Consider the following 24,233-nt stretch of genomic DNA (forward strand, 5'->3'; position numbering starts at 1 on the left):
TATAATCAAATGAGTATGGATTGCATCACAAAATGGGACAGGACATTTTGAACTTTGGAGATGTAGACAGATAAATAGATAAAGGATTACGCAAACATGAACGAATGAAACAAAGCACATCTCCAGGTATATTTTGATGAGATATTTTTTATAATATGGCTTAAAGCTCACAAGAATCAATTTTGCGTAATATAGGCCCTTTAACACAAAAATACAACACATACACAATAGACAAGTAGTTTGAAAGAAAATGACTTTTATTGCAAGGTACCTGATCTGTGAGGGTGGATAAAGTAGTTGATATGACCTTGTTAACAAGCAGCAAGCATAATCCTGACAGACATCTTTGGTTTGTTCAGTTATAATATTTCATATTTACAAGGCAGTTTACAATTTACAGTAAACACCAGTGCAATTTTTCCACATTTTACAAAATCTCTAAAAAGCTCATTGTGCTTCAACATGAGAAATCTGCAGCTTAACACAATAAAGTGCTCTTTCCCAGTAGTGCATAGCAAATAGTCATATTCACTGTACATACAATACACCAGCTTGTTATAAACAATCAATTTTAAGACAGTGTCCCAAAACAAATCAGTGCTGAATCATAGAAACCTTTAAGAGTACAAATAGAAAGGCACAATCAGTGGGATTTTTCCTCACCGATGGATGTTCAACTAGAAAATAAGAAAACATTTTTGGAGTGCAATGTGTAAAACAACTTTAGCCAGTACAGTGACAATACAAAGTTGATGGACAAAACAGTGTGTGCTCCTTGGCTTATTCAGTGAAGAATACAGGGGAGTGTCAGTAGTAATAAGAAAATGTTAAAATAAATTCCCCCTTTTCAATACTGCTGTTTTTGCCATTGCAATTATTATGGTCAATTATCCCTGACAGTTAGTCACTTTAGTTAGTGCATCAAAAACCCTGGGACTTTTATAGTATATTGTTAAGGAACCCCACTAAATAAAAACAAACTCACAGCTCAATATTTACAGTTAAACACACAACTTTTTCAGCTGGGTCAAAAATAAATAATTTAAAATCGAAAGGCTGCATTTGCGCTCTTGTTTTAAGTATATCTTTGTGTGGCTTATTCCGGGTCGGCGACTATGCTGGTGGAGTCTGACTCGTCAAAAGTCCGTTTGTAGCGCACAGTGGTGGTGAAGTGGTGCCGCTTTTTCTTATAAACGATAAAACCAATGGTGAGAAGGAGCAACACAAGGATGATGATGAGGAAGGCCACAGCCAGAGGTGCGCCTTTACCTGAACAGAGAGAAAAGCCAGTGACAGTGGTGTGAGTAATTATATATTTTTATATATATATATATATATATATATATATATATATATATATTTTGCAACTACAAAACTACCTCCTAATAGGTAGTCATATAGACAAAAATGTACATCTTAATACTTTTTTGATCCCAATAACGATATTATGGCAATCCATATGAAATGTGTCAAAACATGTTATTAAATGTTTTCTTTTTTCTCCAATTCACTCTCTCCAACACAACATGTGTGAAGTGTCTTGCTCAAAGACTCAACGACTGGGAAAGTTCTCTTACCATCCAGGCCTCAGAAGACCATACAAGATAAAGCATTGTCAAGGTTATATGGCTCCATTACCATGCATGTTTAACTGGTAGGTAAAGGAGCGTTATATGTTTATTTAAATGTAGTAATTACATCAAATGTTCATGTTATAAGTGCCATAAACATAAAAATAACAACATTTCTATAAAAGTGTCTCACAACAAAATGATTATGGCTAAAAATCGATTCCACAATCAATCAGGCACAAACACACTCCCTAAGCACAAGCGTCAAAGCAGCTATCTCAAAGAAAAACTAGGCCAATTCACAGTGGCGCACACCATATTCCTCTACAGACCATACATTTAAATCAACATGAAAGTAGTTCAGTGGCTGGATGTGTTTGAAATCAGATTTTCACTGGCTCAATTCACAGCTTTACACGGCTCCTTCTCTGGCAGCAAAGCCAAAAGCAAGCGTGCAAAATTATAGCAATAAAATGTCTATATAGGGAAGTTTAATACATTTAAGACATAGGTGCGTGGGTTTATGTAAATACCTTATTAGCAGTGGTGGATGAAGTACTCAATTTTGTTAATTAAGTAAAAGTACAGATATGGAGGTAAAAATTTAGTCAAGTAAATGTAACAATATCACATGAAAAAATCTACTGAAGTAAAAGTATTTCACGCAAATGTTGTTAATTTGTTAAAGTGTTAAATGTAGTGATATTGATGAAAAAATATATATAATATATATATTTTCTTCAACAGTAACAAGATATATTTCTTAATTTTTTCTTATGAATTTTGTGTATTTATTTTGTTTGGTCAAAGCCGAAGCTTAAACTCAAAAACTTTAGTCAAGATGTTGATACCAATATGGTAAAAATAATCCCTCAAATCATATGAAAAGTACCTTTTACTTTTCAGTTCTGTTCAAAAATGTAGTGGAGTAGAAAGTACAGATACCTGCTCTCAAATGTAGTGACATAAAAGTAAAAAATAGCCACGTTAAAATGTGCTTAGTACAGATACCTAAAAATTCTAAAGTACAGTACTTCACTACTTTTAATTTATTACTTTCCACCACTGCTCATTAGTCACACAGTGACAACTCAGTGCTTTAATTTGTAAAACCAACCAAGAATCAGGACAGGAAAAAAAAGAGAAAGTAGTGGATCTTCATGTTTACAGAGACGATACAAAAAAGGCCACACAGACAGTAGAATGCACGATCATGTAGATACGAATGGATGACATTTACAAGATGTATTTATTTAATAATACTATAGTACTGCCAGCTTGTATTAGTTCAGGACCATTCACATTTGAGAGAAGACTGCAATATGAACTGATGGAGTCATTTATCAATATGCACTACTTTTTAAACATATCACAAATCTATTTGCAATCACAATTAGATTCTTGTATACTTGTATACAGAGATAAGGTGGGTAAAATGTTTTGCCCGAGGACATAAGTGCCAATTGAACTACTGTCACTTGTATATTATAATTATTTGCAGAGTGTTTGTTCACCGATCCAGGTTCATGGTTCGAATACCACTCTCGACATAAACATCATTGGTTGAGAGGTCAGATCCATGGACTCACAGGTTGGTGGTGCAATTCTAGCTCCCACAGATGAATGCTGTCATTGTGTCCTTGGGTAAGACACTTGACACATATCCCACCTTGCCCCCATTGTCTGTGTACACTGCGTGGATGAGTGGTTTCTTGATGTATAGAGCTTTGAAGGTGGACCATTTACCATTCAGTTGTCAAGTGTCAGCTAACAGGTGAGTGCTCTGTAGATGTAGCCTTCCATATTGCCACTAATATAAAATAAGGAACTATCATTAAAGAGTTTCTTGTGTCCTTGTACTTACTTGCTTTAGTTTGGCACACAACTCGACTGCGTGCCGTGTCACAGTGGGCCAGTTTCCAGGTCCCTCCGTCGTTTGAGTTCAGGACAGCGCACTGGTTTTTTCCCACCGCAGCGCTCAATGCATTAGGCTTCCAGTTGGAGTACTCCAGAGATGTACCATCATGCCAGGATACAGGTTTACCTAAGACATTTAATCATTCTGTTAGAGAGTTTCTGACCAGAATTTAAAGGGCCCATATTATGCTGTTTTCTGATATATGTTATAATGTCATTTTCTCATCACAAACATACCTGGAGTTTTGTTTTGTTTTTGTTTACACATGTTTAACATACAAACCCTGCAAATTAGGCTGAGTTCTTCTCTCAAACAGAAACTCCACCACCAACATTACACCTTGTGAGGTCATGTTGTAATACAAAAAGTACTTCACTGTGTTTTTAAACTCCATACACCTTTACTAGAATTATTTGGATGATTTCAGCCCTGGAATTTCCAGTCTTCACTGAATGTTAACTTGAAAACTACCATTACATGGCATCACAAGATGGAACAGAGAATTTTGTGCTTAGGAGATACAGGCTGGGTGGTGGGGGTAGCAGTCTAAGCAGGGACTCTCAGACTTCCCTCACCCCAGACACGTCCTCCAGCTCCTCAGGTGGGACCCCACACCAGCCCACTGCCGCTCCCCGCGGGCAACGCCAGAGAAATGTAGAGTCCAGCCCCTCTCAAGGAGATGGGTTCCAGAGCCCTAGCTGTGCATGGAGGTGAGGCCGACTGAGCCCGGCCGAGTCCCGTGGTGAAAGACCTGGCCATCAGGCGCTTGCTCTCGAGCACCCACCCCAGGCCTGGCTCCAGGGTGAGGCCTCGGTGACGCCGGTCCGGGCGACGTAGCGAACCTTGATCGTGCACTCATCATAAAGGGCTTCTGAACAGCTCTTAGTCTGACCCGTCCCCCTGGACCTGTTTTCCATGGAGCTCCCGACAACATAGCTCACAGGATCATTCGGGTGCTCAAACCCCTCCACCACTTTAAGGTGGCGGTTCAGGGAGGGGAAAGGGTTACTCAAACATGTGAATGAAACAAAACACAAATCCAGGTATATTTTAAATAGCTGGTTCAAATAGGGCAGGCTACATACCTTCAGTATTAAGGCTGATGCCAAGCCAAGTTCTACTGGTCACTAGAGGGTCATCAGAAATGTGTTTGGTAACAAAGTCATTCTCCTCTTTGGTCTTTATGGTCAACAAGTCAGCATCTGGAGGAAGAGTACAGCAATATGCCATAGAATTAACACTGATACAGTTACTTTCAAGTTTATTCATATAGCATACACCTTCAAACTGCCCAAAGTGCTTCACATAAAAGTCAACAAAAAAAACACAAATATACAGATAATAAGATACATAGGAAAAGAATACGACACAGATACAGTGAATAAAATAATTTTCATGTCCTAAAAGTGGTTATGTTGAATAAGGAAATGGCAAGTGTAAAAGCTTTTCTTGGTGAACCACACTGGCTAGAGGACTCGGCCTTTGTATCTCCAAAACTGCAGCTGTTGTGGGGTTGAATATTTTTGCAATGTTGAATTTAATGTCGATCATTATAGAGACACGTGGGACAAGAGAGGCTGAACAAAATTCAGTGCAGACTCCAAAATGTAAAACCTAGGGGGCATTCACATAAGACTGACTAAAAGGTTTCTTAAGTAGAGAGCAGTCGGCATATGCCGATGGTGATGAAAATGGGAGTTGATCTGCAATATGGCTATATCTTGAGTATAAGCAATTACAGTATGAAAAAAGTATGAAAGTATGAAAAGTATGAAAAAAATATGTATGAAAAAAGTCACCCCAAATACAACTTTGAGAGTATAAAAAGTGAGGGGAAACAACTAAGCTCTGAAAATTCAATTTTGCAGAATACATCTGCTTTAAACAATTGCTATCTTTGTGATATTGCCATTTAAATTGTAACAAAATTAGCATTAGCATTAGAATATCAAGTTGATTGCATTTAATCTTGCAGTCCTTGCGACAGCTATAACATACATTGCTCCTTTTATTGATACAGAATTTGGCTCTATGGGCAGAGTATGGGCAACAACTGTACAAAAATAAGACTGCTGTTACGTCAAACTAATCCATGAGGTTGACTTTGAGAAACAATACTACCAAAAGTACTTGAGTAAACATAATGTAACTCATGGTCATAACAAAGATTAACACTGTTAACAGATAGAAGGTCATAATTCTTTCTGTTTTAAGATAAAACAAATAGACAAACTGATATTAAAAGTGCACTGACCCAGATTGTCACAGACGCTCTTGGCCTGCTCCATGCTGAACACACTGTAGTTGTAGAAGCTCATATCAAAGGCGTAGCAGTGCTCCTCGTGCTGCACCCACAGCGACCCTCCATCTTTCTGAGGACACCTGTTGGACACTAGAGCCGCCTGCAACTTGGCTCCTGGATCACATAAGACATAAGCAGAAAAGGAGATATATTTAAAAGAATGCATTTGTCTCTACTATTCCAAAAATCGAAATGGGGTGACACTAGTTCAGTTGGTAGAGTGTTTGTCCAGGTTGGCATTCAAATCCCACTCTTGACATAAACATCATTGGTAGAGTGGTCAGATCCACAATTCCAGCTCCCACAAATGAATGCTATTATTATGTCCTTGGGCAAGATACTTCACCCGCATCACCTCCAGTGTCTGCGTACACTGGTATATTTATTATGGGATTGAAAACTTGTACCGATATTGGCATAGAATTCAGAAGGATTTTTTTTTTGTTAAATCAGGTATCAATTCAGGACATTGGTTAATGGTTTGGCTAAGCAATTGTAAAGGCTACTGGAAATTATTTGCAAAGATGGATGAGATGTACTCTTTTCATCTGATTAGAAAAGTAATTTTGTTAATTTGAGTGCATGATCATACATTGAAATCCCGATAAAGTTAATTCATTTATATATTTTGAGGAAAGAATCTTGGCATTGACAGCAGAACTAATAAAAACTGGACTGGTGGTATGCCTTTTGAAAATTATAAACATTTACACTGGCACATGTCCATCAGCTTATATCAATGAGTACTTAAAATATACTATAATTATGGTCTTTATAATTCTTAAACCCAAAATGCTCTTACTCTGAGAAGGTGTGGTGGTGTTGCTGGTGTAGCAGATGGCACCCTCGGTCACAGTTTGGCAGCTGCTCTTCACCCATTTTCCATCTGGAGTCACGTAAACACAGTGCGCCTCTGGATCGGGCAAGCTCAAGCTGGGCTGAGGCTCGGAGATGGTGGGTTTGTAGTCCAGGAAAGTACCATCAGACCACTCAAAGTCAGATCCACTAGTCTACAACAAAAACAACAATAGTCAAATCAGGCAGATGTGAGGTGGAAGTGGCAGTACTTCCTAGGGAAATTCCAATTTAATTTGCAATATGTTTAAAAAATAGGATTCTGTTCTGCACATTGTAAACAACATCAATATTTGAGAAGACTGAAATATAAACAACTACTACAAGAATCCCATGCATTTCAGAACATATCAGAGGTCTACATTACTGGTAGAGCAATATTTTCCTATTAAAAAAAGATATTTTGCTCTTTTCTGTTGTCTAAATATTGCTATTTCGATCAAGATTGCAGCCCTACTACTTTATAAAGGTAGAGGATTATTAATTGGTAAATTGGTTGCTTTTTCATTTTGAATCTTCCGGGATAGCTGCAATAGTGTAATGATCTGATATTTTGTGTTTAGCTCAGAGTTGACACCTTTTGTTATTCTTGTAACTATTTATGTGTTGCTTTCGTGTATGACACTTGGTTGTGACATTTGGTTGCTTGGCTGACAAGTGGCGTGACATGGGTTACAGCCCTTGAGTTCAGAAAATAAACAACCAGAACAAATGTGGTCTGTTTACTTACAACAGAATGCTACAACATGAATGATAGATGTGTTATATGTATCTGATGTTGATTTATTAGCTATTACTCCTGACCAAATTCTCATCATTGCAATCCAGTGATCATTCAGTGACCGAAGGTATATTTTCTTGAGAAACATTATGTCTTATACCAGAGTCAGAAATGGCATTGCAATCTCTTTTTTTTTAATTGTATTATTATTTTATACTTTTAGTAAGTTGAACTACATTTGGAGTAATCGTTGCTCTGAGTAAAAGTAAACTGCATGTAGGTTCAAGTAGGTTCAAGTAGATATTTCTAGCATAGATGTATGTAATCCCTCAGTCATTCAGGTATGATCCATAGCAAAAGAAAAATTCTGTTCTGTCAGACCTAGCTAACAAACAGAAACTGTACACAAATAGGTGTGTTAGTGTCAGTGTAGTTAGCTCCAATTAGTCAGTTAGTCCAATTGATAGAATTGAATTTTTCTTTTGCCATTTCTAGCATGGTTATATATTTTTCATGTCCTACTGCCAGTCTATTTTGGTCCTGAAAGCAGATACTTTATACGACAATAATGTAAACAAAAAACATCCAAGGTTTTTAAAGTTTAAGCTATTTTAAGTGGAAAATGTAATGCATTTTCTGCTATTCTTACATCTTGGCTGGACAGTCCAATCCACAGTGGGAAGCCGTCTGTCTTTGATATGAGGCTGATGTGAGCGTCATGTTGGAGGTCATGGACACTGGCCAAGTGACTCCCGCGCCGCCCGCACTCCTCCAATGCCTGGAACCATGTGAGCTTCTGGGCTAACACCTGGTATGTCAGGTTACCGTAATGCTGGAAGTCAGTGACTGAAGAGTTGTACTTTTGCTTTTCATCTGAGAAATCAACAGAAGAAAATATTATGTTAATGCAACATCAATACAAAAGAGAAAGTATAGATTCTTTTTAACACTTTCTTTTTCCAATTACCATCATTAATGAGTTTAACATGATATATTTTATTTACAGTCATGCACCTTTGTCCAGTTTGCAGGCCACAATCATCTTTTGTTTTAAATCTTGGAAGTAGTTCTTGTTGGTGATGAAGAACCAAACGCCAAAAGTGTTAAGTCCTGCTAAGAAAGGCTTGTCGATGGCCACTCTGCCATATTTCCAGTTATTATATTGAACATTGGTGCCGTCAAACCACTTCATCTGGTCATCTGCCGGGTGAAAAAGATACATTTATGCAAGTTCTGGTATCTAGTGTCACGCAAAATAATCAAAATATTTAAAATTGTTTTTTGTCAGTGTGTGGTTGTAAACGTAAATAATAAAGATGTAAGTAGTGTATAAAATGGACATACCAATAATATATTATATTTACAAGATAAATCCAATTGAAGCAAGACATGTTCGCTACGATAACACATTTTGAAGTATGTTATATTGCTACAAAGAAATATTGTGATAAATGATAATACTGAAACTACTTTATGCCACTAATTAAGATTTAAATAATGCAAGATAACCCCTGTAAACCATTTTAAATAGACTATTTGTTGCAGCTCATGTCTTTTAATGAAACACACAGCAGAGTGTAACTCTTTCAGATGCCCCGATGACAGCTGGACCCTCTCCCCCTCCCCGCCTGGCCCTCCTCCTCGCCTGGCTCTCATCCTCCTCGCCTGGCCGATTTTTCTTGTTTTGTCTGATTTTTCCTGTTGTTTTGTTTTTGTGTGTAGGCAGCACGGTGGCTGAGTGGCAACACTCATGCCTCACAGCAAGAGGGTTTGGTTTGATCCCCGGGTCGCCCAGGCCTTTCTGTGTGGAGTTTTGCATGTTTCTCCCCGTATCTGGATGGGTTTCCTCCGGGTACTCCGGTTTCCCCCATCAACCAAAACATGAACGCCCTTCGAGACAACTGTTGTTGTGATTTTGGGCGTTACAAAAATAAATTAATTGAATTGAATATACCAATATTTGGCCATAAATTGGCTTATTGCACCCCTCTACAGGTCAAATCTTATCATATTAACAAACATACCCAAACTCTCCCCACTTTTGTTTCATATATTACATATATTAAATGATAAGTTGATATAGTAATTATCTTTATAAAATAATCTTTTTTCAGTGACACTGCAAGAAGTGACTGCTGTAGATCCTTTATATGCATCATGCACCAACTGTAGCCTGGAAAACAACTGAGTGTGCATTATCAGAGCTATTTCAGTGACATTCTACATGCAATAATAAAAAAAAATAAATGTTTCAAGACCAACCATTGTCATCTTTGAACATGCCCAGCCAAATAAACTGCACCAAGCTTTGGAAAGGTGCAAGCTGCTGCTTAATAAACTCATTCTCCTCTGCGTCTCTGATCGTCAGGACTGTGGCATCGTCATCTGAAAACACAAAGTACATCTTATCAAAAAAATGCAACAAAAAGACCAACACTTTATCAATCACTTACAAAATATCACAAAATCTGTTGTATCGCTCTGGTAAAAACACACTGTACTTGATAAGCATGAAGGTTGTGTTGTAATCAGAGGAACTAAGGCTTGGTTTGAAAATGACATATGGCTTGAAGGATTAAAACTTATATGATTTGTCATGGTTACATCATTTTTTTGAATCAATGTTGTTTGTCATGTCAAAATAATATTAATTTCCTAAATGTTAACACCAATTTTACTTAAGCCTTGCAAAACTATTTTCTGCGTTGGCTAGCTGAAGGGGGATCGTACATTATACTACATCATAATGTAGTGTAAAGTATCTACATTTAGCAGTGCACACTACTTTAAACTTGTATCTCAATGTTCTAATGCTAAAGACAATAACACGTGAATACCAGTAAAATGCAGATACATAAAATACAATAGGAGATATTGATGCTCAGAGTCAAGTACAGAGCTCTGAGTTACAGTGGCCCTGCATGGGAGCTCACAAAGATAACGCTATGCTGACCAGAAGAGGATCCTCCTTTACATACACACACACATAGACACGACAGACACTATAAAAACTATAAACATGCAACTTTCAGGACTCTCATCCTTTTCGTAGAGTCCGTTGCTTCATTGTTCACTTTACCTGTGTGAAACTCATTAAACCCTTCTGACATTATGTTTCAAACTCTTGGTCCTCTTTGACACATACACCAGTAGTATTATTCATGTGCCATTTAAAAAATGAATAAATAAAACTCAATATAGAAAGAGTTAGAAAACCAATTTACTAAAGTTTTTGTTTGATAACAAAATCTTGAGCGCCATGAACCAGAGTGGACCCTTTGCTAAACAGAGGCAGAGGCTTACACAGGTTTTTGCAGGTCTCTCGAGCATGTCCTTTATCAAATTGCTCCCATCTGGAGGACACCATCTGCAGTGAGTAGCAGTTGTTTCTGAAGGGGATCCAGTTGGCACCATTGATTTTATGAGGACACTTCACTGCAACAACGTCTGGTGTGGAGATGGTGTCTTCTGTAAAGTATTTTTAATAAATAGTATGTAGGTAGAACATTGTAAATATTAACATAAAAACAGTTTGCAACTTGCTTGTCTCAGACTTTGTATTGTATAGTTCAAGACCCAAGACAAGTCTAAATTTGTTGACCTGACCTGAATATGATATTTTTTCCCCACTATTTTTCAGACTATGTAATTTTGGATTGTGGTTACAATCATCATATCTGTTGCACAAATGTTGAACCTTCTCAATGATGAGGTTTAATTTCAAATATCTAACCACAATATAACTATATTCATTTTGCAACCCCCACCTGAACATATAAGACCAATAGTATACCTAATAGAAAACCCAGCAATATTGTGTTATGCCAAACCACTAACCAATATCCTGAATTGATACCTGTTAAAGTATAATTCTGCCCTTACCGTGTGGCTTGTGGCACACTGCTCCTCCCAGCTCCTCCTCACACTCCATGGTTTTCCATAATCCATCAGTGTCAATGTAAACGCAGGAGCCCCCCGCAGCATCAGGGGCCCAGCGGCTGTACACTGTGTGACTGTGGTCTGTCCAGCGGTAGTGGACGCCCTCCTGCAATTAAAATGATAGTTAATGACTGATCACTCACGTCTATATGAGTCAAATAAATGCAAATGCATTAAATAAAACTATATGATATATAATTGTTAAAATTGTATTTAATATCCAAAGCCCCACCATCAAAGTACCATCTTCATAAAAAGGAGAGCTCAAACCAAGTTAAGCATGACTACATAATGACATAATTTTATGATCAATGGTCCATGGTCAGCAATCACATTTCTATATAGCGCTTTTCCACCTTCAAGGCACTAAAAGAGCTTTACATCACGGAACCACTCATCCATTCAAAAAACAAACATACACTAATGTATGCAGAGACTGGGGGCAAGGTGGGTTAAGTGTCTTGCCCAAGGACACAACAACAGTATTCATCTGTGGGAGCAGATGCTATCGCTCTAGATGAAATGCATCTCCAACCTGTGAGCCAGTGGATCTAACCACTCTACCAATGATATTTTTTATGTCGAGACCAGGATTCAAATCACCAACCTTCAGATCAGTGGACAAATGCCCAAAGTATTAATTCGTGATCACTCATATCTATATGATATATAATTGTTAAAATGTATTTGACATTCAAAGCCACACCATCAAAGTAACATCACCATAAAAAGGAAAACTAAGAACCATTTAAGTAGGACTACATAATCACAGTATAAACTTATCAAGATCTAGCTATCAATATTGAGTTTTTACATAGCTAACTCTGGACCTGTATTAAACATGCAAATCCTAAATCAACAATTAAAAAAAAATATTGCACTGTCTTAAACACACACTACAGGGATAAAAAAACGATAATATTGTATCTTTAAATAATAAATAAAGAGCTAATTTGACTTGCACTTACATCTTCACTGAACAGGCCGATCCACATTGGTGTACGTGCCCTGTTCACATGCACCACGAGGCTGGAATGAAGAGTGGTGTCGGAAATACTTGCAAACTCCATGTCATTTTCATTGCACTTTTCCAGAGCTTCAAACCAGGTCAGATTTTGGAGCAACAGCAGAACTGTGTGGTTCCCGATGTTAAAGGATTTTAATGGGATCTGAGGCTCTTCCATTTTGTCTGATTGGAAAATAAAATAATTCGTTTTATTACTTTCAGTCTTTATATTGGTAAATGGGTACATTTGAACTTACTTTACACATTCTGTCGCTACTTGCAGTCAGATTTGTATCAACCTATAAGCTACAAAAAGTATCTATTTGCTCTTTGTTATTAAGATTATTTAAAAAAAAAATTTTAGCTACTGTTTCCATGTAATTTATGTTGGACGAGCGCTACTGATCTTCAAGTCTTAAATTTTATTATGGCACAAACATTTTTTTTGTTTTTATATACAAAGCCATAGCTTTGTTAAATTACAAAGGATGTGAAACAGACGTACTAGACGACTAAATGTAGCGCAATGTCGTCCTAGCTCACCATTCTTATTTTAGACTGAATACTAATGAGGGAGGAAGCTAGCCCAAAATCTTAGGTGTGGTGGTGCTATGTTACCTGCATAGTGTTGGCAGTAGGCCAGTGGTTGATAATCTCCACAGGAAGTGAAGTCCCAGGATCCCATCAGGTCAGAGTGAGGATTATTGTACATAAAGGCACATAGATCCATGCTTTCGACATCAAATTGCTACAACAAATTTTCAGATTAGTCTTGAGTTTCTGAGTGGATTCATTCAGGTTTAAAAAAAACCCCAAACACTTACATTGATTGTTATGGGCTTGACCATGCCGTGAAGCAAAGGGTTAAAGTTGACAAATGTCACTGAAGAATCATCCACCCATTTCTGTTGATTTGGTCGAAGTTTCAGACCGAGCCACGTGTAGTTCAAGTCTGTTCTTGTGGCCAAGATGCTCGTGATGAAGTCTGGTTTGTAAAGTTTATATTATTTATTTTGTGTCCAGTTATACAACAACATTTATCAGTGTTATGACCAGAGCAATTTGGTATATGCATGTGACAAAGGGGTGATAACTAACTAACCTTTTTGTTTCAATGGAAAGAATCTTGAAATATTTTAAGTGTGAATAATATGTATTAATTAGTTATATTATATATTCAAACAACTTAAACAAATAATAATAATAAATAACTGTGATGTTTTTATTATCATATTTTATTTATTTTCAATATTTTGTAATCCTGTTATCAAGAAAATGCTCTCAAATATGCCTCCAAAAGTTACCTTGTTCAACTTGGTCTGTTATAGTAAGCATAGTTCCTCTCACAGATTCACACTCCTCAACAGCAGCCTTAAATGATATCGGTCTGGGGTTCTTCATCTCTATATAACACTAAAACAATAAAAATAACACCAAATAGTTTCAACATTTTAACAGCTAGGAGTTTAGTGTTAAAAATGTGTTGTCCAGGGTCAGACCTTGTTTCTGAAGGCCAGAGACAGTTCACAGGACTGTCCCGAAGGCTGCGGCTCATATGGGTTTTTTTCCACCGATGTTACGTTCACTTTCTGACACACGAAAGGCAGCCGCGCTCTGCAAGTCATGTCGTACTCTGAAGAGGTTCAAGAGCAACTGGTGAATAGCATTTAAAAACAGTCATAACAACGATTACGATTTTGCCATACAAGAGGCAATATTTAGCTATAATATGTAAAAATACAATATGATGTGAGACAGGCCTCTACTTTAATAATGTTTAAATCCAGGCTCGCTGTGGTTCTGTTTACCTGTGCATATGACTGAACGGTTTTTATTCTACACTCTTCTCTTTTAATGTTGATTTTATGATGATTATGTTGTTTATAGTACTTTGAATTACTTTTTGTACGAATTGTGCTATACAAATAAACTTGCCTTGCCAATTTTTCAGTCATTTTAATTTATTTATTTAGTTAGTGCCATTTTGGATACTCAGATGTATTATGTGGCATTACGTTGTAGTCACAGCTGCCTGATGCTGACTGAAAGAGAAGTGGCTGATAATCTGCACCAGTGATCTCAATGATCACCTCTAATCACACATTAATATAGGAATTATGGTGGGTGACGTGTCTTGCCCAGACACAATAACAGTATACACTTTAACCAGTGGTTAAAGTGTATACTGCTTCCCCATGATGATCTGTGTCATCCCACTATCATAGGTTAATAATAATAATAATAATAATAATACATTTTTATCTATGAGTGCCTTTCAAAACATCCAAGGATACTATACAGAACAAGTTAAAAACATAAAAACAGGTGCAAAAACTATGTGGTGTAGGATTGTCTAAACAGATACGTTTTAAGTTGTGATTTGAAGAGAAGAAGGGAATCGATGTTGTGGAGGTCAGGGGGGAGTGAGTTCCAGAGCTGGTCCAGTTATAAAGCAGATAAGTCTAGAAATGTATTGTTTCACCTGGGAATACATTTTCACCATTGATAGTTGAACATCTCCCCAGGAAACGAGAATTATAGAAGAACATCCGGGAGTATCTGTAATGTGTACATAAAATTTTAGTAGGATTTTAAATATGTAAATGTAGTATATATTCAAATTACTAGTGCAAACACTTACGTCATAGGGTAAAGATGATGTGGATCTTTCATGTCAAGCCACCACTTTTGCCGTGTGCTTTGTTTAAGTTCAGGCTGTGTCAAACATGCAAACCCCAAATACAAAATAAATTACAAAATTAACTGTTGCAAAAATACTGTATCACTGAATAACAAGAGTTCATTTGAAAAAACAAGTAACTCATTTTAAAAGTAAATTTTGTCACTGCATCCTACAGATAATATTGAAACTGAAGTTAAATTACTAGATGTTTTCACCGCCGTAAAATTTTCCTGCAGTTCCATCCATTTTTACAACTCTTATTTTGTTACATCAAAATACTAAAATATTAAGCAAGTAGAAGTAAAAACAAACCTACAAGAGACTGTATAATTTGGATTATTACTGCAACTTAACATTTGAATAGCCAGAGAGATTACTCACATCGTTCAGTTTTTGGTGAATTTGCCGAGCAGCAGTGAAACTCGGGGGTGAGGCCAGAGTACTGCCTTTCTCTTTGCAGTAAAGCTTTGCCTCTTCAAAAGTCAGTCGAGGCTCTGTCACAAACCAGAACTCATCTTTATCAATGAAGATGGACGTCTCATGATGGCCTTCTACAAATCAGAATCATAATAGTATCATGTCAGTAGTAGTTCAAATTTAAATCTGTAGTTAAAATAATAAATAAATGACATAGTTTGGGCTTTGCAAAATTTAAAGATGCAATATTAATCTTTTTAGGTGGACAGCCTGCCTTTTCCTTAGTGTGGTATTAAACTTATCCATCTCCATGAAGACCAGCAAATTATGCCATTAGCCAAGTTACAGCTTTTCAAGTAATTTCAATAATAAAATTCCAATAACTGCCAAATGCAAGAAGGATAAGCTTAATATACTATGGAAAATTCCAGGCAAATCTGGACATCTCCATGGAGACAAGCACAACACCCCATTAGAAAAGGTGCATAATGCACCTGTATTTATACATTTAATACCTGAATTGTACCACTCTGGAGTTTTTGGCGTTCTTCCTGTAAGAAAAAAATATCACTAAATCAGTAAACTGAATAAATGTTTTTTGCACTATTACCAGCATGTTGTGACCCTTATAATGTGAAATTGTGTCTATGCCAAAACAGTGTCCTATATTTTCTTATCTTACCACGGGGTATTTGGCAGACCCACTCCAGCTTGGCATCACAGTGAAATGGGGTCACATAGAAAGGTATGGGGTTGACCTCATGAAGCAAAAATACAAACAAGTGTTTCAAGTTGCTTTTCATTGTCTAAAGAGAAAGAGAAAATATTTAGTAAACACAAGGAATGCATAAAATTAGTATTTGTCCTAGTTGTCATACAGATGGATACTTTTCCAGCAAAATACAATAAGAAAAATCAAGTATGAAGTTTGAATATGTATCAATATCAAACTAACTATTAGATGCAAAAGTACTACAGGTCTTTCGTCAAAAACATGAAATAGCTGACTCACTACACCAAATGTGTCTTTCTGCTTGACTCATGACTACGCAGTGGCCAGATTCAAACAGCTTCTTCATTTTCAACAGTCAAAACAAACCTACCAACTACCTAAGTCAATGATAATAGCAAGAGCAAGGATGCAAGCCAAACAAAATTAAAACATAACAATTTAATATTCGTGTGAATTCAGTAAATGTGTAAAAAATTGTCCTCCATTTGTGATTTTAATCATCACATTCTATAACACATAATGTACCACATTATGTCCTGAACAATAGCACTAGTATTTGTAAATATCCACAGACTTGAAAAGCTACAAATAAAACATAAAACAAATACATACTAATACATTTCTTATACTGACCTTAAATGCAGTGCAGTCACGACCGTAAGGATCATCCACATGGAAGTCTTGATGTAAAATGTCCAGTGACACCTGAAAACACATTTGCATTTACACAGTGATTAGGACATACCTATCTGCAGCTTACAGATGCAGATTACTCACTGGATGACCATTGCTCCACTGCCATGACCGACTAGCTGGATTTCTCCTGTTCAGCCCAACCCAGAAGAATCTGTTGTCACTGAAATAAAAAAAAACAAAAAAACATACTATATCTTATCTATCTTAAAAAGGTCCTATATTACACAAAATTCACTCTTGGGAGCTTTAAGCCATATTATAATGTTATTTCCTCAAGAACATACCTGTTTTGTTTCATTCACACAAGTTTGTGTAATCCTTTATTATTAGTCTGTCTACATCTCCAAAGCTCAAAAACCTCTGTTCCACCTTATGATGTCATGAAGCATTGGTTTTCAAGCTAACAGCTAACTTTTACCTTTGGTTTAGTAGAGATGTTCTTGTCACTACTAAACATAAGGTCTGAAATAATCCAAATTATTCTAGTAAAGGTGTATGGAGTTGTAAAACACGGTGGAGAACTTCCTGTATTACCACATGACATCACGAGGTGGAACAGAGTGCTGTTTAAGAGAAGAACTCAGTCTAATTATGCAGGGTTTGTGCGTTAAACATGTGTGAAAGAAACACAACTCCAGCGCAATATGGGCCCTTTAATGTCTGTATAGAAGCAAGTACAGTCTGGAGGCAATATAACCAAAAAATATCATATCATCGTTTTCTAAAAGCCTACGTCACAGTAGTCCATTGAGAATAATTTCCCTTTCACACTGAACTTACCTGATGGTTCCCCTCATGATGCTGTGCAGGGCTCTCATCTCGGCCAAATGAGAGAAGCTGGCCAGGTTTGCCCCCAGTGCGTGACAGAAGTTCTCCGCCTCAGCCCACGAGCGCTTCTGGCTCAATCTTTCCTCATGAAACACCTGGGAAGAAGACGATGGAAAATTGAGGTATAGATATATTGGCTTTATTCAGACTATGGAAAAACCTTTTAGATTTAAAAGATCTGAACTCTAATTCTAAGGTATTATTTATACTATAGAATTATATTTACTTGCAAAGCCTGGCCAAGAGTGATCTGATACCTGTTACAATATGTTATTTTGGTGAACTAATTTATTGTACCAAATCTCTGTTTAATGCTATGCTCAAACACAGGCACTTTGTTTCACACTTCCTTTCTCTCCATTTGGTCAACCTCTGTAAGGCTCTGAGTGACTGATGGGTAGAATATAAAGTAAAATAGCAGATGTAGTAGCAGCACTCCCACACCTTGTAACAGTTTTTGATATTTGGTGTTGATGTCCACCCGTCGGGGCAGGGGGCGTTGATGTCCGACTCTGGCTCAGGGACAGGAGCAGGACCCAGGTCTCTTCTGCAAATGGTGCCTGCTTTGAAAAAGTTGCAATTCTTCACCCTCCAACTACCCAGTGGTTTGCCTGTTGACATCACCACACAGCCTCCATCTTGGCCTAAAACAACAAATAAAGGAAATATACCACCCACACAATCATGTTTGAATCTACAGAAAAATACTCCCATTTGTACCTGGTTCAGTTGGCTCCCAGTTGGTGTATGTGACCTCAGGGTTGTCAGGGGTCATCCACTGATACTCTCCAGTGTTGTTATAGTCTTTTAGAGCAATCCAGATAAACTGTTTCTCTGAGCTAATCTGATCTGCTAATAAACGGTTGACAAAAGCCTGTTCGAAACTGAAACAGACAAGAAGTCGAGGTCAAGTTTATTATTTATAACTTACAAACAGCCATCACTGTCCAAAGTGCTGTATGTTTTAATAATATTTGTTTATTAAATAGTTGTGTCATGAGGAAAAATCATTCTGCTGTAATTTAAATGCAATAAAAGCAGTAGGCCAAACAGCCAAAAATATCACGTTGACTGCGATATAGCTCAACATTCCAGATACAAATCTATATTTAAATTCACTTATACCGGTTTCTTATGGTAAAGTTGCAGTGATCTTCAAAGGGCACTTGTTTGGTGTTTAGCCGATAACAAGAATTGCCATGTCTCCTCCATCCCTGCAATGGAGGACATTTTCAATAAAACTTTAACACAAAGAGGTTATCTTAGATGGACATGCCCTACTCAGTAGTTATATCTTAGCATATTATCTTCACAGCTGTTGGGTCTAATTAACAGTAGTAAGGTAGAAATGATTGGTCATGGTATTAAGGCATTAAAATAATTGCTTCAAAACTAAATGAACATTATTACTGTCCATAAATAATATTTTCTCAAGGCCAGGTTCACAGTGCAAGTATAGATGGAATTGTAGGACCCAAAATTGCAGAACTGAAGAAGCTACTAGATGAATGTCAAACATATTAACTTCTTCTACATTGCAATGGACCCTACCTGGATGGCTAAGGAATTGCACAGACGTTATAAAAACTTCCTATGACCTCTATTTTCTTTTGAAGCACTTATTTTCATCCCGGACGTCAAGACATTTGTTCTGTGTTGGCAACACTGTTGTTTACCAAGGAACACCAAAAATAAGACCACACGAGACACAATTAAAAAACTAAAGTTACATATGTAACTAAGGTTCTATGAATCCCGGATGACCGCTGGATGGCAGTGCTGAAAACACTGAATGTGCCCTTCACACATGTGCAGTTTGAGTAGTAATACCAAATGAGTCATACCTATGACCCGGGATAATGCCCTGAAAGTAATATAGTCCCTCATCATCTATGTGTCTCTAGTGGACATTTGGAATTCATAAAACAGTAATTACATACACAAATGGCCACACCAATAGCTGGAAGCGTTGAAGAATGGGATGCCATATTCAACCCCCCCAACTGAAACAGCAGATCTTTCCTGACCGGGAGACACCACAGGAGACCGCAATGCAGACAGAAACCTCAGTTGTGCTGGCCAGTATGGGGCGACTAGTAATAGTCTGTGGCCCTCTTGGAGAACCCTCTGTAGGGTTGGCCAAATCAGAGTAAGAAGGAGTCAAGCATATAGAAGTGTGTGAGAGTGCATACTGGCCTACATAGCCTGGCGTTCTCACAAGGGAGAACCATAGAGAACAGTGAGTTGACTCTTCTGAGGTGAACAGATCCATGTCTGCCTGCCCAAAATGGCTCAAGATTGTGCGCACCACCATGCGGTGGAGAGACAATTCCCCTGGAGTGGGCTTCCTTCAGGAAAGAAAATCTTTCACTATCACTAATCACTTGATTGCAGTCTCTTGACGGATACACTGCTCGCAGTGTGGAAAGACAAGGTGCAGCCTATGTTAACAGATTTTGGGACACCCTAAGAGGTTGTGTTGATCTATTTCCCCAGTTGACGGTTGATGTGGGAGACGACCGAAGTGTTGTCCAACTGAATAAGAACTTGTTTCCCCTCTTAGGTGTGGCAGAAAGCTCCTGAAAGTCAATTGGACTACAAGCAACTCCAAAACATGTATGTGGTAGACCAAATCCCTTGGGCCATCCTGTGCTGCCACAGAGAGAGGACCTATGGGGCCAGGACAGGCATGGATTAGAAAGACATCCCAGCCTCAGAAGCAGGTGTGTCCATGTGCACGCAATAATGACCTCATTGCTTACAATTCTGCAGACAACTGCTCCACTTTAGACATAAGACTTCGATCGGAGCTGGCCTTCTTCCTTTTGAGAGGATCTCTTGTAACTGCAGACTCAGAAAGGCCCTTGGAGCACCTAGGAGGGGGTAATGGAACCTACTCCAAAGGTAGGAGGTTACTGCTATCTGCAGAGGCTAACTATGCCATTCTTGCCTCCCTCTATTGAAAATAATAATTGAAAATAATACCTTCAATAGTCCTCCAACAAAGTGTATGCTGTTAATGCTGTTACATCCCTCGGAGGGGGGAACAAATGCTGTGCTATACGGCAAAAGGGTATCCAGCAACAGACAAGTAACACAACTTCTTGGCTATGACTAATGCCATATACATCAAACCGCACATGAGAAGAATTGAGGAACAGAGTCACGAATAACAAGGAACTATACTACCTGCGGGGCATCATCCAGGGTCACAGGGGTGACTCATTTGGTATTATTCTTAGAACTAGGCAAGTGCAAAGGGAAGATTCAGTGCTTTCAGCAAAGCCCTCTGGTGGTCAGGAGAGATTAAATAGAACTGGCTTCAGTTAAGATTAACTTTGATACAAGAATCTGCTTTAATACAACCTACTGTATAATGGTAATCCAAACATAAAATATTGTGATTACTAAATGCAATGTTTAAATGATACATTACACCAATTCCATGATGCATTCAAGCATTATTTAAAGTGATCCTATAATGTATTTAAATAAAAAATTAAAAAAAATTCTCAGGTCAATTGACCATAGTAGGGTATTCACATAACTTAATACTCACGTCTTTGAATGGGCACTCGTCTTGTTCAGCCAAGTCCTTAACTCGCCCTTTCTTCTGACACATAAACGGTAGCCTCTCCATGCAGTCACCAACCCTCCATTTAAGAGTCTGAGGAAAATGGGAAGACACTTGAATTATTGCACTCAATAAAATCTCATATTTACAGGAAATTACTGTGACCTTGAGTCCACATATGGGAGCAAACTTATACAGAAACATACTTCTCCAGAATAGTAGACACACTTGAAGTCCTGAGTAGGGTTGGTGGGCTGGTTTGTGTCCCAATAAGTGAAGGTGATTGGTTCCTGGCTCAACCACCTAAAAAAAGCAGGGTTTGTGCCAGCGCTAATAAGGCCAATCCATACGTTCATTCGAGATTGATCTAATTAAGGAAAAAAAAAAGATAAGCAGGTTAGCAGTTCAATTCCCACTTTTCATCTACATTGCTGCTGTGAATAATGTGTTACTGAGTGAGCGATTGGTGGAATTCAGAAACCACTGGCGCATATTGACAGCCATGGTCAGTCTGGCCCAGGGCAACTGTAGTCACATATGCAAGTAGCTTAGCACCACAGAGTGTGGGGACTGAATAATAAAATTTATTGCCACTGTAGCACTTTACTTGTCAATCTAGTGCAGTATAAATCCATGCCATTATTGTTATTATATTGTAATTATTCTTTACAAAAACTTTGGAAAACACTCAACAAAATGTCTAACATATGGGAATCAAATTCAAAAAGTTAAACTAAAATTTTTCACAGACACAGTGTACACAATTTTATTGTATGCTTCTGAGAGTTGGGGGTTAACAAAGCAAATTGAGAAATTGACACTGATGTCACATTGATAGAAGAGCATGCAATCAGTATGGAAAGAAAAGAAGCAGAGAGAAACAAAAGAGGATTGGGAAAATGGTCTGGACTTCTACAAAGGTCAGTCAGACAGGAGTACCAGAGGAAGACAAAGCAGATTTATGGATGTAGTGAGAATAGGACCTGATGGTAGATCAAATGAGAGAAGGGCGTGGATCATTAACTGTGGCGCCCCCTCAAAGAAGAAAACATTGTTGAACGCTAACCACTATGAAAGCTTGTGCTGATCATCTCTTTGCTGTCGATGGACTGGAAACTGGCCAGAGAGGCTCCTTCCTCTGTTTTGTTACAATACATTGCGGCTTCAGTGAAGTTTAGGGGATTGTCCTTTATCAGTTTGTAACACCAGCCGTTCCAGGCAACCCACCCTTCTGAGCACAATGTTTCTTTATAGACCAGGGACTCTGCAAAAGGAGAGGAGATATTTAATCTCCAAATGGCATTGCAAACTAACACACTGCAATCAATTTTGCCAAAATTTAAGTTCCTAAAAAATACAATATACTTTATATATGTACATAAAATGTCTACATAATATTTAATCTAATCCAAATAAAAACTGATTTAAGAATAAAATAATAAAGATGTACTGTCTGCACATTACCATATTGTAAACCCCAACACGCTAATATTCTGAGACAGATCTATTCTTTTTCTCCTTTAAATAAATACATATTTTTCATTTTGTTACATATTGACATCAGTATGAATAGGACATGCATTGTGCTGGCTAATTTCCAATTCATAATTTTTTTATTTGAGCACTTGACTATATAACCTATTGTACATATCAGACTCCACCCTCTATATCCACTGGACCAGTATAATAAACAGATAAACATAAACTAACCCTCTGGTGCAGTTTTAGAGGCATTGAGGGGCTTTTTGCAGATATAAGGCAGTTTAGTGTCACATGATTCAACCTCGTAGCTCTGATTGGTGTTAAGAATGCCACAGTCTGAGTCGAGGATTGTGGAGGCGGGCGGCATCTCTGTCAAAATCACACATGCAAAAACAACAACACAAAAATTTATCATCCGGGCATTTATGAAACACTTCCAGATCCTTCTCAGTTACCCAATATGCAGGTTTACAAAGTTTATTGATGAGACCTGATTTTAAATATTGATATTCAAGCTGCTAAACCACAGACAGTAACTTCTTCACATAAAATGCCATATCAGAAAACGCTGTTCAACCAAACCAAACACAAACAAGATTCAAAAACTCCTGAACAAAAATGGCTGCACAATGTAACTTTTGTGTTAGAGGAATACTCTACAGTATGGTGCCACTGTATTAACCAAGCCACCATTATGGCCCAAGGCCAAGTTAAAGGTCAGATATGAGAGGCTTGCCATAAGAATCTTTAATTTTTTCATTAAATGATTGCAGAAAAAATAGATTGCTTTAATTGCATACATTCAAGGAAAAGAACATACGTGTTACTCAAACTAAAAAGTCACTTACTGCACTGTTATATGGTAAATGCACCACTAAACAGAAATAAAACCATGTCTCAATCAGGTTCAAATCAGTTTCAGTTCTTTATCAGGAATGAACAAAGGCTTAAATATAGATGCGTCATTCATTAAGATTTGATATAGTCTGGGTTAGTCTAGTCTGGACCAGTGCTGTCACGATACTCAAATTTCAAAAGGAAAAGGCTCACTACTCAATACAGATTTTCAAAGTAAAATAATTTTTTAGACAATATTACATAATGTCCAACACAAAACAATGGTAGCTTTGTCTTACCATGTGATTATAATTCTGACATAGAGCTGCACATTGTAAGACTATTCAGGAAAAATAAAATTTTGCTTTACACATGTGATTATTTTGTGTTTACATGGTTTCAAAACTAGCTTTAAGTGTAAAGTATACAGTAAAAGAAAAATAAAAGTAAAAATATCCGAGTAGCTAATGATAGCTAAAACAAAACTAAAACTGTCACTAAAATGTTTTAATAACCATAGTGCTAAACAGTAAACATTTCCGCTTTGCATAAATTATGAAATTCATCATTACATACAAGGATGTCACTTTCCTTTTAGCCTTATTCAGCAATGCCAACAAAGCCTCACTGTGGCAAATAGGCACAAAGGCACCAGCAGCGTCTTTACACTG

At 37.5% G+C, this 24,233-nt stretch overlaps 1 protein-coding gene across 2 annotated transcripts in view; it reads right to left on the reverse strand.

Moving 5' to 3' along the window:
- Positions 1-236: 236 nt before the first annotated feature.
- ly75 (lymphocyte antigen 75) overlaps positions 237-24,233 on the reverse strand; it is a 29,237-nt gene continuing 5,240 nt past the window's right edge. The window contains exons 6-35 of one of the 2 annotated variants that reach the window (XM_033990562.2): positions 22,954-23,094; positions 22,310-22,507; positions 21,450-21,610; positions 21,229-21,336; positions 18,795-18,883; positions 18,390-18,553; positions 18,114-18,313; positions 17,622-17,764; positions 16,923-17,001; positions 16,779-16,850; positions 16,095-16,218; positions 15,928-15,963; positions 15,377-15,546; positions 14,954-15,027; positions 14,795-14,871; positions 13,812-13,945; positions 13,617-13,725; positions 13,137-13,297; positions 12,931-13,060; positions 12,275-12,495; positions 11,250-11,412; positions 10,671-10,835; positions 9,630-9,752; positions 8,382-8,567; positions 8,017-8,240; positions 6,594-6,801; positions 5,744-5,905; positions 4,575-4,691; positions 3,436-3,615; positions 237-1,269 (exon numbers count right to left, since the gene is read on the reverse strand). In XM_033990562.2, coding sequence (XP_033846453.1) covers positions 1,097-1,269; positions 3,436-3,615; positions 4,575-4,691; positions 5,744-5,905; positions 6,594-6,801; positions 8,017-8,240; positions 8,382-8,567; positions 9,630-9,752; positions 10,671-10,835; positions 11,250-11,412; positions 12,275-12,495; positions 12,931-13,060; positions 13,137-13,297; positions 13,617-13,725; positions 13,812-13,945; positions 14,795-14,871; positions 14,954-15,027; positions 15,377-15,546; positions 15,928-15,963; positions 16,095-16,218; positions 16,779-16,850; positions 16,923-17,001; positions 17,622-17,764; positions 18,114-18,313; positions 18,390-18,553; positions 18,795-18,883; positions 21,229-21,336; positions 21,450-21,610; positions 22,310-22,507; positions 22,954-23,094 — 4,292 coding nt within the window. In that variant the 3' untranslated portion in view covers positions 237-1,096. The remainder of the gene's footprint in view (positions 1,270-3,435; positions 3,616-4,574; positions 4,692-5,743; positions 5,906-6,593; positions 6,802-8,016; positions 8,241-8,381; positions 8,568-9,629; positions 9,753-10,670; positions 10,836-11,249; positions 11,413-12,274; positions 12,496-12,930; positions 13,061-13,136; positions 13,298-13,616; positions 13,726-13,811; positions 13,946-14,794; positions 14,872-14,953; positions 15,028-15,376; positions 15,547-15,927; positions 15,964-16,094; positions 16,219-16,778; positions 16,851-16,922; positions 17,002-17,621; positions 17,765-18,113; positions 18,314-18,389; positions 18,554-18,794; positions 18,884-21,228; positions 21,337-21,449; positions 21,611-22,309; positions 22,508-22,953; positions 23,095-24,233) is intronic. The other variant, XM_055230072.1, reaches the window with a different exon arrangement.

Source organism: Periophthalmus magnuspinnatus, chromosome 3 (genome assembly GCF_009829125.3).
Source record: "Periophthalmus magnuspinnatus isolate fPerMag1 chromosome 3, fPerMag1.2.pri, whole genome shotgun sequence".
NCBI classification, from domain to species: Eukaryota; Metazoa; Chordata; class Actinopteri; order Gobiiformes; family Gobiidae; genus Periophthalmus; species Periophthalmus magnuspinnatus.